This window comes from Melozone crissalis, unplaced genomic scaffold (genome assembly GCF_028551555.1).
Source record: "Melozone crissalis strain CALT ecotype California unplaced genomic scaffold, PUWL_Pcris_2 ptg000042l_1, whole genome shotgun sequence".
Classification (NCBI taxonomy): domain Eukaryota; kingdom Metazoa; phylum Chordata; class Aves; order Passeriformes; family Passerellidae; genus Melozone; species Melozone crissalis.
In genome coordinates, this window is record NW_026535820.1 from 8229845 (window position 1) to 8246979 (window position 17135).

General features: G+C 39.2%; 1 protein-coding gene across 1 annotated transcript; it reads right to left on the reverse strand.

The window, feature by feature from the left end:
* Nucleotides 1-270: 270 nt before the first annotated feature.
* UBXN2B (UBX domain protein 2B) lies at nt 271-15636 on the reverse strand. Its single transcript, XM_054284981.1, has 9 exons — nt 15511-15636; nt 12960-13060; nt 11395-11466; nt 9728-9887; nt 8182-8259; nt 6730-6839; nt 6106-6243; nt 5816-5977; nt 271-3660 (listed from the first exon to the last, which is right to left on the reverse strand). The coding sequence occupies exons 1-9, from the start codon at nt 15634-15636 to the stop codon at nt 3498-3500; spliced, it is 1110 nt and encodes a 369-aa protein (XP_054140956.1). The 3' UTR covers nt 271-3497.
* Nucleotides 15637-17135: the final 1499 nt, after the last annotated feature.

Below are 17135 nucleotides of genomic sequence, written 5' to 3' on the forward strand. Positions count from 1 at the left end.
GCAAGTTGCTTTTCAAAAACGAAGCCATCTTTTTTTACTTTATTTTACATCAGTACCACCCTAAATAAATTTGGTATAATTAAAACAAATCTTACAGAAAGCCAGTATAACAATAAAATTTAAACAAACAAACAAAACAAACAAACAAAAAAAACAACAACAAAAAAGAAAGTTGATTTTTAAGGCTGCTTCATTCCATGAGTTCAGCTATTGAAAACTGTTTTTGAATTTCCCTTTGAGAATACCTGAATTGAATTTCCAGCTTTGTACAAGCTTCTAATTAGTGTTATGCTTTCCTCCCTGTGAAGTAACTGCCCACTTGAAATCACCGCATCCCTGTTTTCCTCCTTGTAAGTTACCTGTTTAGAGTTTTTTTAAGATAAGAAATTTAAATTAGGACCAAAGACTCAATGGAAATGCTCTCTCAAAAGAGAGGTCGTTAAGAAGCAGAACCAGCATCATAAACTCAAATTTGATCAAACTCACTAATTACAAACACAGGGATTAAAATCATCTCCCAGTCACAAAGTCAATTCTGTAAACCTCAAATAGGTGTAGATGGTTCTGCTGCACTGTTTTCATCTAACCCCATTCCAGGGCCAGTGCTTTCCATGCTAAACAGAAGCAGTCCCACTTTTATTGTTTTCAGGACTCATTGCAATTATACCCATCCTACAAAAACACCAGACATGCTTTTGGCAGGCCATTGATTCAGCATTTCCCCCACCTCTTGCTGCTGTCTCACCTGCCCAGAGAGCAGCACATGCCTATGCTGAGGCCTGCCAGCTTTAAGCAGCATGGGCAAGGGGGAGATGCATCTCTGTCTCTTCTCCCTGCACAGCATAAGACAATCTAAGGACCATGGGACCTGTAACTTAGTGCAAGCAACTAAGCAGGGAGCTAGCAAATAGCTCCTCAGAGTACTTGTGTGGTCTTCCTTGCTTCATTTAATATTGGACAGATTTTCACCAAAGAGCAAGAACAGCATGAGATAACTGCTAATATATGCTAATTATACAAGTGTGTCCAGTAGTTTAATTAAAGCAGAATGCTTGCAAACATCTCAGTGGACTGCTGAGGAAAAAACCAAAATCCAAAGACTAACAAGGCTGTGTTTATCCAGAATCAATTATTACTGAGGAGTTTTCTTTAAGGAAAATATTCAGGTTTTGATTATTTGGCTCTTGTGTGATACAGGATTTCTAGGAAAGTCAAGCAGAGGTGAAGCCTGAGCCTTTCATAGGCTGCCTACAAGAGCAAGCAATAGGATTATTACCTCTATTTAAGGGAAACTAAATGTTACTCCTAAACATAGCAGCCTTACTGCGAGAGAAAGATCATCATCCTCTACCAAGCTCTTTCTCCCTTGTAGCCAGTCTTAACTGCATATCCACATAGGTCTGCACTCAAAGAACATTTTTGTGCCAAAAATGCCAAGATGTTAGCTATAAGTGACAATTTATATAATAAAAGTTATGACATAAAATTATGAGGTGGAAGATTCCATAAGCTTTTAAGTACTGAGAAGCATGAAATATTTAAACATAAGCATTGATACATTTTCTTAGTGCTAGACAAAATATTGTTAACTTCTGGGACCCCCAGTTACTGTCAGCTGCCATTAAACACTAAAATTCAACAGGTATTTGAAACAAAGAGACTGTGATAATATGTACTTGTAGGTTTTGGCATAAGAGGCAAAAAACAATTTAGTTAACCTGTTTTCTTCATACATCACTGCTTAATCAATAATGGTCTTCAGAAGTAATAAGCAATGTAACTTTACCTGTATCCTGAACTAAAATATGCCCAAATCACAGACTGCCCAAATTGATATCACGAACTTTGGCCTCGCATTTACATAGAGAATTGTTTGTATATTGGATATAAAACACCTGCACAGTACATGACAATTCCTTTATGTTTAGGCTTAAATATTTGCACACAACACAATTACTACTCTATCACAACGTAAATTTGGAATAACACAAGAAACCTTGTCTGTGATCTTAAACATAAAGCTTTAATTCCTTAGCACATGAAATGAATTATGATTAAAATCATGCACATATTCAGACTGCAAAACAAAATACTTTAAATACAACTGCATGTTTAAAATCTACTCAGTCAAATATCTACTTTGAGGTAAAAATGTAAGAATATACTAAGCAATTATAACCTTAACATAAATAAACAAGTATTGATATTTTCAGAACAAAATAAACATGGAAACCAGCAATTTTCAACACATATTGGTACAAGAGATACAGCCCACCTATACTCCTTCAGAGTGTGATCCACTCATCTGATATAAATCCAAAAATACTAAAAAACTGCATACTACTAAAGCACAGCAGCCAGTTTCCCCCAACATAAGACTCCTGTCTGCTTAGTGCAGTGTTGGGGCAGGTTTTTTTATAAAATATGTAATTTCAAAGATGAAGGGGTTTAATTATACAGCTTCCAAACAAGCACAGTGAAAGCTGTACAACCAAATCCCCAGTGAATACTACAAAATGTCTTTGGCCAAAATTCCAAATATAAATAACTGAAATTCAGGTCAAAAATATGTGACCAATTAACACGTTTATGCTGTCACTTGCATGCACAAAAGTAGATCAGTTCTGTGTTTGTGCACCTCAGTGTATTTTTGTTTTCGGTTAAGTAACTGTTTGTGTAAGGAGTCATGCTGTTGCACAGGGTCCAACTGCACACTCAGATTCGTAATGACCAGAGGCCTCCTGTAAATCACATAATTTCCCCAGATGACAGTGGTCTCTCACATTTCTCTAACTAAGAAGAAAAAAATTCATATTTAGTTTCATCACAAGTAGCACAACTAGAATACAAATAAGAACATTCTATTATAGTCTGCAACAGCTGAGGTTTGCATCTCCTGAACTGATTCACTCATACGAGCAACAATACAAGGAAAATGACATAAAAACTAGAATATAAATATTATACTACACCATGAAACACTACAAATAGAACATACAAAAATTATATTAGGGCATTAATTATCTGTAAACCTATTAAAAAGAACACCTTAATATTAATACAGTTTTCAAGGTAAACATAACCTACAGTCTAAGTTTTCAAATGGCTGTTTGTCAATGCAGCATAGAACATTTCCATAGTGCAAATCTTACCAACTCTATGAAAGATACTGTCCCCTTCAGAAAAATGCTCCTTTCCCCACCCCCCTCAAAAAACTGAGTCACAAAGTCCTATCTCATTTCACATTTAGTATAAGATGTGGTTTGAAACACATTAACATACAGAACCTTATTTTTAAGACTGAAAATAACCTGAATAACATTGAGAAATTAAAATAAAAAAGTTAGATATGTTATAGCTGGAAGACATGAAATCCAAAAATATGATCCCTGGAAAAGAGGAAATAAAAAGACACTGATATCTCCTTTCTTTCATCTGTTGGAAATATATTGTATGACAGTACAGCAGGGTCCCTATGTTGTAAAACAATCACAAGATCACTTTAATTGCTGAAGAATCACAGTGTTAAGTATATCTGCTTCTTGTAGTGTCAGGCTTTCATCTGTTAGCTCTTTATTTGGAAAGGTAGTCACAAGAACAAAATCCGTTGTTGCAAAAGCTGGACGGGACTGGATAATGAAATCTCGAATATGCTTAATCCTGTGAAAAGGAGATGGACATGAAACCTCTGTATGATTCCATCTGACAAACATATCTGAACATTAACATGATCAGAGAACACAAAACCATTAAGTAGACTAAACTACCAAGTAAGTTCTAGATTTCATATTTCTCTCTGATCCAGATGTAATGATTATAGCTTACAATTTTTTCGTTCTTGCATAAAAAATCCCCAGAAAAATGATAGTGAATGTTGCTTGTTTCCTCAAATAATAGAAACAAAATTTTTATCATGGAAGTATATTGCAAACTGATTCCCAACACAGGAAGTCAAGTAATCTCAACACCACTGTCAAAAGTTTCATTATTAATAGGTATATTCCAAAAAAGTGAAGTTGTTAGAAAGAAGAAAGAATCTTAAAATATATAGTCACAGTGAAGAGGAAGCAGACAGGAATCATTAATGCACTTCAATATCAAGAGCTTTCCCCTATTTTCACTTGGTAGTGAACTTCTGAACAATAGTTAATAAAACAGTCACATAAACAGTATAACAAGAAGAATTTAATTTTTTAAGACATGGATAAAAAATAGTATTTTAGAGATAAAATCCTGAAATTTGAGGGTTTTCTATTAAGACATTAAACTGAGAATAAATCTGTGAATATCTTTTGTAATTAATAAATTGGCAAGTTTACTGTAGCCAAATAAGTAGTGATTTCTACTTTCTATCAGTCTTCAAGGCCTTTGACACAAGTAATGCACTTTGCCATATATATGATCAAAATCAGCTGCTGAAGATAACCATAAAGATTCACAGTCAAGAAAAAGTTAATAATAATTAAACAAGTTCCTGTCAACACAATCTAGGTTGTTACAGATGTTACTGGCAAGTTTACCACTTCTACCCTTCCATGCAAAGAGAACAACAAACAACTCAGCTACAGAGGCTCCCAATAAGCCCCATGGTTTGTCTCAGTCACTTCTCAGTAGATGCTGTGAAGAAAGGATCTGGGCCTGCACTCTCAGCATTTATTATCAGGTCTAAACTATCAAAAAAGTACTGCTGTATCTTCCCCCCTACTGGTATCTCAGCTAAAATATCCTCACTGTGGTCTGTGTATACTGTCAGGTAAAAAAACTACACTTTGTCCTTATTCTGAGCCAGAAGGAAAAAAGGAAACACATGAACTCTCCATGTAACAATATTAACATGGAAATGGGTCCATGCCAACACCACCTCCAAGTCAGGATTCAAGCTGTAGCCATGTTCTAACACAACTGTGCAGATTTCAAATTAAGGCTGGCTTTAACAGTGCTGAAGCATGGGTGGAACTGCTGCCCAAATCTCTGTCCTCTGCCTGAAGATCTCTCAGCAGTGGAGAGCAGAGCTTTGCAGAACCTTGCACTAACATAACCTCATGGGGTTGGCCAACACTGTTTGTGGCACTGCCCCAACATCAATAAAACCGGTGCCAAGCTCTAATCAGCAAAGCGACTAACAAATCTAAAACCTCCATCAAGTTCACACACTGCCAATTCTTAGGAGATGACCATCCAAAACAGAAGTTACCTCTCAGTATTATGTCCTACCCACATGCTGGAATTGCAAACGAGCATGAAGTGTCTATATATCCTCCTGCATATGGGCTGCAGTCTACATGGACTTACAGCCCATGTCATGTTTGTCACAACCTTAAGTATAACAAGGTAGAAAGCTGGAATTCTTGATTATGGGCCACAGGATTTCTCTGCCCATAGTGTGGACTATATTCCAATTAAGACTATACTCCACACGTTGCAATAAAGTGCTTTCACAGTGTTTCCCAACTCATCCACCTGGTCCTCCCAAGGAGGGCCCAGGGCTGGGATGACTACATAGTGGGGCTACACAGATTTCAGTTGTCCTGGGAACAATTATAGCTTGTACTATGTCCTAAAAAAAACAAAGGACATCATTGGTTATAAAAGTTTGAACAGAAGTTGCAGTTATCAAATGTATTGTGTTTCCAAGTACAGAATTTTTGACAGTCAGTTTATCATATATCCATGTAATGAAAGAGACACAGAATGATATATTTCAGCAAGACTGGTGTTTCTCCCTTTTTGATGTCTTGCTGAGACTCATTTAACAACAAAACACAAACTTATTGAAATAGTTACTGTTACCTGCATTGATTCAGAATCAATTTACCTGTGTGTTTGATTAAATCTTTGTATTAAACGGCTTCCGTCTGCTAATCTAATTTGAATTTTAGTTGCTGGCATGGAATCATCAATCAGAACAGGTGCATTAAGAATAGATTTCTCCTCCTCCTCTGGGGAAGAAGGTGTGCTGACTATTTCAGGTGTAAGGCTATAGAATTGGAAGAAAACCAAAGCAGATGTTACCAATGGAACCATGACAAATAGTCTGAAATTTTCAGTCACATGACTGAAACAGCATATGAATACAGAGCACAGAACAGATCTAGCTTTTTTCACCTTCCAAGCTTCTGCCCTTCGCCACTGAAAGCTTTGAATCGTAGTCTGGGCTTCACATATTCCTGTTCTTGGTGATCTTCCATATCCAAATTTACCTGGCCACCATGAACAAGTCGTTGCAGTTCCAAAGGAATTTCCCTGAATTACAAAAATAATACAAAAATAATTATTGTAATTACAATAATTATACTTTCAATTACATTCTGAACTGTGAAATCATCCAAAAAGTACACACACAGTACAAGTCAATACTAATATTATGTATACTTTGAAAGTCACATTCAATTGTTTTATGAATTTATTTCATCCAAAAAGAAGAAAAAAAAAATCAGTGAACTAACAGTCAAAACCTAGAATATACTGACAGCTGAATCACAGAATGAGCTAAGAAAAAATTGTGAATATAAAAGCTGTTGTAGCAAGTACCATTCAGAGTTAAACCACCAAAAGAACCAAAGTATTGCAAATTTTTAAGTGCCCCATGCATCTGGTGGCAAATACAGACTATATTTTATGGGTTCAGGCAAAGAAGAAACCTGGAGCTTTTGATAAGTGTGTGGAGAAAGGATTTTTGTTCACTTCACTTCAAAGACATACCTCAAAAAAGTTGTCATTTTAACTTACCCTCTTTTAACTGACTCAAGAAATTGAGCATTTGTTGGATCTGAATAGGATCTCAATTCACCATCATCTAAACTGAATCCATTCCTCCACAGTTTCAGCAAAATTTGAACCTATGAAGTAAAACAAGTTAAAAAAAAAAGTGAAGGAAGACAAAGAGAGCAGCACAATTTTGTACAGACTAGTTATAGAAATTTTGATGTACACTAAACAGATTTTGTACAACACCACAAACAAGAAGGCAAATGAAAAAATAAGAACAATACCTTGCACTATAACTGTCATTGTCAGATTATTTTTTAAAAAGCCCAATAGTTATAGACTACCATCTTCTTCTAGACCACTCTCCTACTTTGGGAAAAAGAATCTCTTAATCTGCTATCCATGACATAAAGTATGATACAGTGAGGGTGTAGTGATCTTCATAGTGTTCTAATTAGTTCCAAAAGTAGTAAACATTTTTACTGAGAAATTAAGAAATAAACCCATAAAATTACAAATTACTGCTGATACATCAGTTACAGCAAAACCTACACTTTCCTCAGATTATTACATGCCGAGCTCCAACAAAGCTGAAAGTAGCTCCATTCAGCTCAAAAGCTAAGAATCCTGGAAACCAGCCTCCTTTGCTCCCTTTTTACTTTGCTACATCCTACATGAAAGTTCCAGCCAGGGCCTTCCAGATTCAAAACCTGCATCCTCTCTTCCTTCCAAGTGCTTTGCCATCCAGCAAAACTAGGCTTCCCCAGCCAGTATCACTGGCCTACCCTTAGAAAGCTATTTATGTTCCCAATTATGGAAAGCCCACTCCAAAAAGATTCTGGCTGGGTACAGCTGGCTGTTACATGGAGTAGAAGGATTGCTGGAGGCCAGAAGGCTCCTTGTGTGGCACAACAGCACCCCCTAGCCAGGACCACATCCTCTGGCCTTAGTAGCTGTTTCTAGACAAGCTGAAAATTTGCTTCAGCCATTCACAAAAACAACAAAGTGCAGAGGACTTCTCTCCTCACCCTCTCCTTCACATCCTGCCTTTTAAGTGATAGGAAAGAAAGGCCTCAAGCCTGCTGCTTCCCCTTCCCTAGAACACCATCCATGCTCTCCAGTTTGAGATGGCCTGCTTTGCAAGCCACAACAAGAATCAATTCCTAAAAGCATTAAAATGTTAGCACAGCTAAGAGAATCCAGGACAACACCTGGAAAGGACAACACTGAAAAGGAGGTGTGCTAAGAATTTCAAAGTAATTTACATCTGACAGCTCCATAATGGAGCCCTTAGGGACATCCAACAAACGTCTCTTTGGAAACTTCAACAATTTCTACTGAACACATAGCTAATATTTAGATTTTATTTTCACCTCATAAACATAGCTACAGTAATACTGGCATTTCAAGCTGTAAACATGATTAAGCAGGCCTCTGTTGGAGGTTCTGTTTTCTGCTATGAATTTTACTTACATCCTGATTTTCTCCATATATGTATTCAGAGTGCTTTTGTGATGAGTCACCCAATCTGTATCCACCACCAGAAAATGACTAAAAAAATAAAAAGAAAAGCTTATAAAATAATTATCTAAAACAGTTTATCAAAATTCTTACCTAGGTGCAAAAAAAACCCCAAAAATGAAAAGAGCTTTCTTCTGAGATAAAAAGCAAGTACTGTTCTATCACGTATTTTCTAAGTGGAAAATTATATCTAGCAGCCACAGTCAGACTAAGAAAACTTTGTGACACATTTCAGCTTCTATTCTGTACACTTTTTCAAACATAAGAATCATAGAATACTTCAGGTTGGAAGAGACCTTTAAAGGTCACAAACTTGAATGTTTCCAGGAATGGAATATGCACTACCTCCCTGAGCAACCTCTTCCAGTGTCTTAACACACTTACTGTAAAAAATGTCTCTCTAATACCTAGTGTGAATCTACCCTATTTTAGTTTAAAACCTTTACCCCTTGTCCTACCAAAACAGGGCCTGCTAAAAAGTCTATCTCCATCTTTTTTATAGGCTGCCTTTAAGTATTAGAAAGCTGCAATGAGGTCTTCCCAGACCCTTGTCTTTTCCAGGCTGAACAATCCCAACTGTCTCAGCCTTTCCTCACAGGAGAGATGTTCCATTCCTCTGATTATTTTCATAGCTTTCCTCTGGATTCACTCTGACAGGTTCATGTCCTTCCTGTGCTGTGGACCCCAGAACTGGATGAATCACTCCAGGTGTGCTCCCACCAGAGTGGGGTAGAGGGGCAACATTCCCTTCCTCACCCTGGTGCCCATGCTTCTTGTGATGCAGCCCAGGACATGTCTGGCTTTCTGGGCTGTGAGTGCCATTGTAGGGTCATGTCCAACTTTTTATCTACCACTACCCCCATGTCCTTCCCCAGAATTGCACTTAATCCTTTCAAGCTCCAGCTTGTGCTGATACTGGGGATTGCCCTAATGTAGATGCAGAATCCTGCATCTGGCATTGTTGACCTCATAACATTCCCATGAGTCCATTTCTTAAGCTTATCCAGATCCCTCTGGATGGCATCCAAGCCCTCAGGCACATCAGCTGCAACACTCAGCCTGGTGTCACCTGCAGATTTGCTGAGGGTGCAGTTGACCCCACTGTCTGTGTTACTGATGAAGATATTGAACAGCACTGGTCCCTCTACGGATACTTTGTCACCAGCCTGCATCTGGACACTGAACTGGTGACCACAACTCTAGGAGCAATTCTATAGGTAAGATTTGGGATGCAAATTTTAGTCTGGTTTCTTATTTAATCAATTGTAATTAAAAACAAAGCATATAATTCCAGTTCATGATGATTTCTAATGATTCCCTCTGAAATTGTGTGGTCCTTCATTTTCTAGAGCAAGCTGTTTGGAAACAGACAATATAAAACTGTTTTGAGCAAATCTGCTATTTGTAAATCACAGAAAGAGGCACTTGCTCTCCTGTGGTTTGATGAATTTCAGAAACACAAATGTAAAGAGAGATCAACACATTTCTTAACTTTTACCTTGGCTTTACTGAAATCACCAGATGCTCTCGAGGCTTCATCTAATGGGACAGCCCCATGTTCTTTTGCCTCCTTGAAGAGCTCAGCAACAATTTTACTTGGGTTTGTAGAAGCCCCAGAAATCTGTAATCCTCTATATTCTGAGTCACCTGAATAGAATCTTTAGAATAGTAATGCAAATAAGCAACAATACTTTAAATAACAAGCACAATTTTTCCCTTTCCATCAAAAGAAAAAAGACTAACAAGGAGGCAAATTTGGCACAAATCCTTTTCATTCTGACAAATGTTTCACTTTGTTCCAACCTTCTCAATAATCCAAGCAGCAATATATTAAAGACATTTGACTAACAAAGAACCAAGGTGCCTTCTGGAACACCTCCCAAAGATCAGAGGACAAGGCCATAAGTTTTAAGTGAACACAATCCTGATGGAGCTGGGTGTTTTATATGACTGTCACCTACTCCCAGAAAGACTGATTTCCTCAGGAGTGTCCTGTGCATGGGACTGTGCCTGGATTGGATAGAATATAAACTCAGAGCTAACACCACCTTAGCAGAACAAGTATAAAACTGTTGGAAAACTTGAACAGTGCCACAACTTAATTTTTTAATTTGAAGATCTAGCATACTTTCATTCCCAACAGTATCAGAAATGGAAATTTTAAAATAAATATAATTAACATTTCAAGGCATTTTAAAACCTGCAGAAACTGTTGTGAAAGCTAATTTGTGCTTTTTTCTTTTCCTTCACAGCACCATTACTAGCTCTTGAAGACAAAATGTAAACTACAAATAGTTCTGTTCAAAACTGTATTTGTTTGATAATGAAGATCAAGATATTCCTCAAGAATTATCTAGAGAAAGGCACTACAATCTCTAAATACCATTGGAATAGATGCTGTAAAAAAATCTGTAAATAAATCAAAATCTGGCAAACCTGATTGTTTTGCCTTTGATTACAGGAAGCATTAATAACTAATAACTGCTTTCCACTTTCCTCAACTTCTACATTTAACCATTTGGGGGAAAGCAAGTCAATCCATGTGAAACTGTTTCTGAGACCAATGCCTTCACAATGTGTTGATTCCATCATATTTTACAATTACCAGAAGAGAGTATTGGGTATGAGGTTACTGCACAATCATACTGTTTTTATAATGCCACATAACTGTCAATCCCTGAGTGACATGTCTCATTTGTACAAAAATCTGTGTTTATCACCCCAACTACCATTTATATGGAAAATCTTTAATTATTAGATTTAAAAGAATGATAGTGGTAAGGATATGATACAGGAATTGTTATCAGAATTTGTATTCAAGAAAGAAAGGAAGTACTCAAATATCTGAGCAATAGATACACAGAACAATTCAGGATATTCAGAATGACAAAAAGTTTTTGAGCACAAGTGTAAGTCACAACCTTTACAACCATTCAGGTTAAGGTATCTACATTCAGGTAAAGTATCTACCTCACTCCAGCCAGATTCTGCTAAATATAATTTTACAACAGCAGTGTACAGCTAACACTCTAGTAAGTCCCCTAGCTCTTTGCAGGACAGACCTAGCTCACATGCATGTTGAAAGAACATGAGAGAGCAAAGTGTGAATGTGACACAAACCCCAATTACTTTCACAATTGTTAAATTGTTTTGTTTTAAAAATACCTTTGGTTTTCTTTGTCATCGCTCATGCTTCTCTCCGGTTTTCTCAACCTTTTAAGAGAATCCAGTTTAAGACTGCCAAGAGAATAAAAGAAAACATTTGAAGATGAGAGGCACATAAACTTCATATCTAACTTCTGAAACGACTTCTTTTTCAAAAACTAAGAATATCGAGTTGTGTTTTCTGTTTTTTGGGGTTTTGTTTGGTTGCTTGGTTTTTTGGGTTTGTTTTGCTGAAGTACACAGCCATGACTGCTTCTCAGTGAACAAGAAGGAAAGAGCACACACATGGCAGAGTCATTTTGGATTAGCAGTTGCACTGGATGGTCACTAAAGGTCAATTCCAACTGAATTATTTATTTCTAGCATAGAAGAGCAGCACTCCTTCCATGCAATTAATGCACTGCTCTCATCTGGGAGCAAACTGAAGTCTACTAATTCATCTCTTCCTTCTCACACAGATTCCAGTATGAATGGCAGCAAATAACAACTATTTGCCAACTATCACACTGAAGTATTTGAGATATGGTACTGCAGCATCTCCTTTCCTTGGGAGTGGGGAGTTTTAACTTCATGAGATGTACCGGGAAGTTGAGCTGTTTGCTTTATTTGTTTGTAAACTTAGTTCTGTGTAGCTGGTTAGTCAGTTTAGGTGGGTTCACCGAAATAAACTAAAAAAATCTCAAAACCCCCTATACTTCCAAGTGTCCCATATTCTGTCTCTCTTCCTGAAGAGATTTCTGCATTTGCAGTGAACTTGAAGCATAACTGGTGACTAAGATTTTTTCTGTTGCCTGACCTCCTTTAACACTGAGATCCATACTGGCAGCAGTGATTCAAAAACAAGCCACATACAAGACTTGCTATGGCTGTCAGTAGTTTTATAAATATTTATCTTCTTTAAATTATTTTTTGAATTAATTAAAAACTAGCAAGATAATTTTATAAAAAACATCCAACACTATGCTGAATCTTCAAATGTTATGTGAACTGCAAACACTGCAGCTTAGTAGTGTTTTAGGAAAAGCTGGACTGAAATACAGATATGCATCTTTCCTTCTACCTGCTCAACAAATTCATTAAGAAGCTCTTATTTCTGTCACCCCATAGGAAGCTACTAATAATTTTTAGAATCACTATTTGTCTCATCAGGCACTGCCATAAATACAACACTGAAAGCAGTTCACTTGCCAAGTTTCACACAAGCTGCTAGTTTACTGAATTTTGAAGAAACAAAGAACTGCAGTAATTTTCTGATACAGCAAATTCCCAAATTATGTCTGTGTAAAAAAAGAGCAACACAGCATTTTGGTAGTAGCACCTCACATGAAATGGGTTTAAAGTGTTTTGGAATACCTGGAATACCAATTGGTAAAAAGGCTCCTAAATAAATTTTAATAGCATTCTGAGAAGACAGACAATGCATTATTGCAGGGATTCACAATTTTTTTATTATGAATTACTGTAGATTGCTTTTAATACTAAGAGGGATCAAGCAGGAATGACAAAGTTTTGTGAGCTAATAAGACACTTATCCACACATTTCTGAAAAAAACCCCACATCTTACCTCTGCGATCCCTTTGGGTTACTGATCTTTGTAGATGTTGGCTTGTCAGAACACAATGACTGTCTTTTAGCTTCATCTTCATATAATTCTGCCAAGGCCAGCTAGAGGAAACAAAACTCATTTTTGTAAGTCTGTAACTCAAGAACTACATATTGCATAGAAATAAGACAAAAATTAATGTGAAATATCCATCTCTCCAGAAAAGTAGAAATATCAACACAAGGAACCTCAACTAAAATTCAACTTCCCTTGTGCTTTATGAAAAAAACCAAACTACACAATGCTTAAATGCCATTATGACTTGGAACTTGCACTCTGCTATCCTTTAGTTTCCACTGCTTCACCAGCTACATAAAATCTGTATTAGATTCAGCCATGAGAGTAAATACATAAAGAAATATTGAGCATCAGCTCATTAATGGTAACAAATTGAAATAAAGCAGCAATCTAACCCTCTGATAGAAGCAAACAATAAATTTTACAAACATTTTACACAGAAATGTAAAAAAACATAATTCAAATAAGCTTGTACTGGGATGAAGAACAAATTCAGCCTTGCTTGCTTGAATTCAAGGCATCACTCCACAAAAACTTACACAAACCCCAACGACTTCTTCCCAAAGATTCCCAAAATGCTGCCACATCACTGGCAAGCTCATTCTTAGAAATGGATGTAAGGGACCTGCAATGTCACTTCAGTAACCTTTCTTTTGTCCTGAATAAGACTCTACTTTGTCAAACCATCTTTAGTTTTGTCCCCAAGCCACTCTGCTCACACTATGTGATTGACATTAATATTTTATCATATACATCAGAAAAGGTACTAGGCTACAATTTCATTACATTTTTATGCAGAGGGGATACACATTAAAATAAAATGAAACATCACCTGCCCTTGAAAACACATTGCTACAAACACAGGGTATTAATCCCATATTAGTTTTTGTTGTTTTTATAATATTATGAGGTATTTCCTGCAGGGAAAAAAATAAATATGAGGAATTACGTCCATTAAGAAAATTAAATTGAGAAAAGTGAGCCCAAAAAAATCTGCTGAAGGCCTCTATTCCATCTGAGGATAGAAGAAAATACTTTTCAGGTATGTAAAGCTGATGGGTAAGTCATAGACCACATACCCTGTGCTATCCCTAACACAAGGTTTGAGGGATGCTGAGGGAGCATGGAAGGGCATGGCCAGGTTTCTCTGCTTTCCTCATGCCCCCTCTCATATTGTGGCGCCACAAATCAAGTACAGACCCAGGAGGGTACTTCCGTGGGGTTTAACACTTTTTCAACAAGTATCTAGCCAAAATGCCAGCCTGCTTCAGCTGACTAAAACCTTACCAACCAAAAGTATTAACACAGACTTTGTTACTGTTACACATTGTAGCAACAAAATAGCAACCCCAGAGAATAACACACCAGTAACACTGGAGAAGAGAAGGCTCCAGAGAGATCTCACTGGGGCCTTTTGTACTTAGAGGGGGTTTACAAAAAAACGGGGAGAGCAACGTTTTACATGGGCAGATAGTGATAGGACAAGGCAGAATGGTTTTAAACTACAAGAGGAGAGATTTAGAGTAGATATTAGAAGAAAGTCTTTACTCAGAGGGTAGTGAGGCACCAGAAAAGAATTCCCAGAGAAGTTGTGGATGCCTCATCCCTGGGAGTGTTGGAGGCCAGGTTGGATGGAGCTCTGAGCAACACAGTCTAGTGAAAGGTGTCCCTGCCCATAGCACAGGAGCTGGAACCATATGATCTTTAAGATCCTTTCCAACTCAAAGCATCCTATGATTACAGCAAAATTAACCTTAAGAGGAGCCTATGAAAATGCCAAATAGTAATCAAGAAAAAAACTATACGCATCTTTCTCTGTCAATTACGTGTAATTAAATAGAACAGGGGTAGTTTCAGCTACTAAGTTTCACCTGTTTTCCAATCAATTTCTTGCTAAAAGATTTTGAACCTTCATAAAGTGTCAAATCACATGCAAAAAAAAAAAAAAAAAAAAGGAATACTGCTAAAAGGGTTTGTAATACTGCTAAAGGGTTTGTAAATTTAAGTACTGATGCTGAATTACATTTGTGATCACACTCTACTTTTCCCACATACACCTGGGAGAAGATCTTGTCCTTAGCCTTACACCACATCTGCACGGACTGACATTTTCATATGGGACAAGACATTCCTATAAATTAATCAGGAAATGCAATGGCACTTCAATAACTTCAAGGACAGTGAAAACCCAACTAGTGAAGTGTCGGGAGAGCCGCAGAACTGAGCACACACCGTTTCCTAAAGGGCCTGGTACTGCTCCAGAGGCGTCCTCCCCTCCCCAGCCCCAAAGGGGCGTGGGAGCTGAAGGAAACAGAGCCGAGTGGGTGCAGAGGGCACGTCGGGGCCGCCCCGCGGGAGTCCCACACACCGCCCACTGCCCTCAGTGCCGGCCCGAGGGAAGGCCCGGCGCGGCCCCGAGGGAACGCGGCGCTCCGCCCGGCCCGGCCCGACCCCGCCCCGCCCCGGGAGCGGGGCGGCACCTCCGAACTCTCACCTGCAAATCGCGGGCGCTGGGCGGGCGGCCGCTGCTTCGGGGCTGCCGGTCCCTGCGGGCGCCGGCGGCCGGAGCCGCGGGCACATCCCCGTCCGGCTGCGCGGGCGCTGCCCCGCCGTCCGCCATCTTGTGGAGGCGGTGGCCAAGGCCGGGCGGGGCGGGGCCAGCGCCGCCGGGGCGGCCGCCATGGCAACGGGAGAGGCCGCGCCGGGCCCGCCGCAGGCCGGTGCCCCCTTCGTCACAACTTTACCGTGCTTATGCACCTCAGCGAACAAAGCCCTTAGCATCCGTTCGTGGCGAATTGCATAGCTTGTCTATCCGTCGACAAAGCCCTGCTTGCTGGTTGTATGTCTTGCTTCTCGTGCTACTTAGTCTGCAGGTGCAGTTCTTCCCTCCATTTGAGTCTGGGGTCCATTTTGCTCAAAGAGTTGGTGGTTGTAGTCACCCACTGCCGGAATTACCTATCACAGAACCAAATGGGCTGGAACAGACCTCTGAAATCATCTTGTCCAACCTGTGACCAAACACCACCATGTCAACTAGATGATGCACTGAGTGTGACATCCAGCCCTCCGCCAGCTCCCTGGGTAGCCCATTCCAATGTCTTATCCCCCTTTCTGAGAAGAAATTCTTCTAAATGTCCAAGTTGAACCTCCCCTGCCTCAGCTTAAGACTATGCTGTCTCATCCTTTTGCTGGGGAGAAGTGGCCGACTCCCACCTGGCTACAACCTCCTTTCAGGGAGTTGTAGAGTGATAAGGTCATTCCTGAGAGTTCTTTTCCTCAGTCTAAACACCCCCAGCTCCCTCAGCTAATCCTCACAGAACTTGTGCTCCAGACCCTTCACCAGCTTTGAGGCCCTCCTCTGGATCCTTCTCTTCCCCAAGTTACTGCTCACTTCTGCTAACTTCACTCCTGGTGGCTCTTGTCCAGACAGACCTTCCATCTTGGAAGTGTCTTCTCTTTTCCTTAAAACAGCTCATTTTCCTTAAAATTTAGCGTGATGCCATATTATATGGGATGTCCCTGCAGTCATTTGGGTTCAGCTGATCTGTCTGTGTGCCTTCCAAACTCCTTGCGTACCTCCAGGCTGCTCACTGGTGGGGCAGGGTGGGAAGCAGAAGCCTTGGTGTGTGTAAGCCCTGCTCAACAATAGTCAAAGCACCATTGTGTTACCAACACTGGTTTTCAGTCACAAATCCAAACCACAGCATTTATGGAAAATTAACTCCAGCCTAGACAGAATGAAGAACTCTTGATTGTGACTGGAAGGCTGAATTGCAGTACTGTGAAGCTGTAGCTGTAGCCAGCCAACCATCCTCAGTTTTCTCTAGGGCTGTTCAGCCCAAACACCTGCTGCTTTCTAATCAATCTCTCTAGACCCTATTGATGCTGGATTACAGTCCAGAAACACTGGTAATGGTGGAAAATGGAGCTGGGATCTCATAGAAATGTTTAAGCTGGACTATTAAACCCTGCACTTCCTGCCTTCGTAGTCAGCCAAACTCTCAGTGAGAATGCAGACAGAACATTCTGTCCCAGCCCACAAACAGCACAGGAAAAAGCATATGATCTGGTACCCAGATCCATCTCAAGGGTGAATGGTGACACTGGTGACACTGGTCT

Excerpts from the sequence above, each read along its gene's own strand:
- UBXN2B (XM_054284981.1), bottom strand. The coding sequence starts at position 15,636 with ATGGCGGACGGCGGGGCAGCGCCCGCGCAGCCGGACGGGGATGTGCCC. Across the intron at positions 9,888-11,394 it reads GATGACAAAGAAAACCAAAG|ATTCTATTCAGGTGACTCAG; the intron begins GTATTTTTAAAA and ends ACTATTCTAAAG. Across the intron at positions 8,260-9,727 it reads GTGATTTCAGTAAAGCCAAG|TCATTTTCTGGTGGTGGATA; the intron begins GTAAAAGTTAAG and ends TTATTTTTTTAG.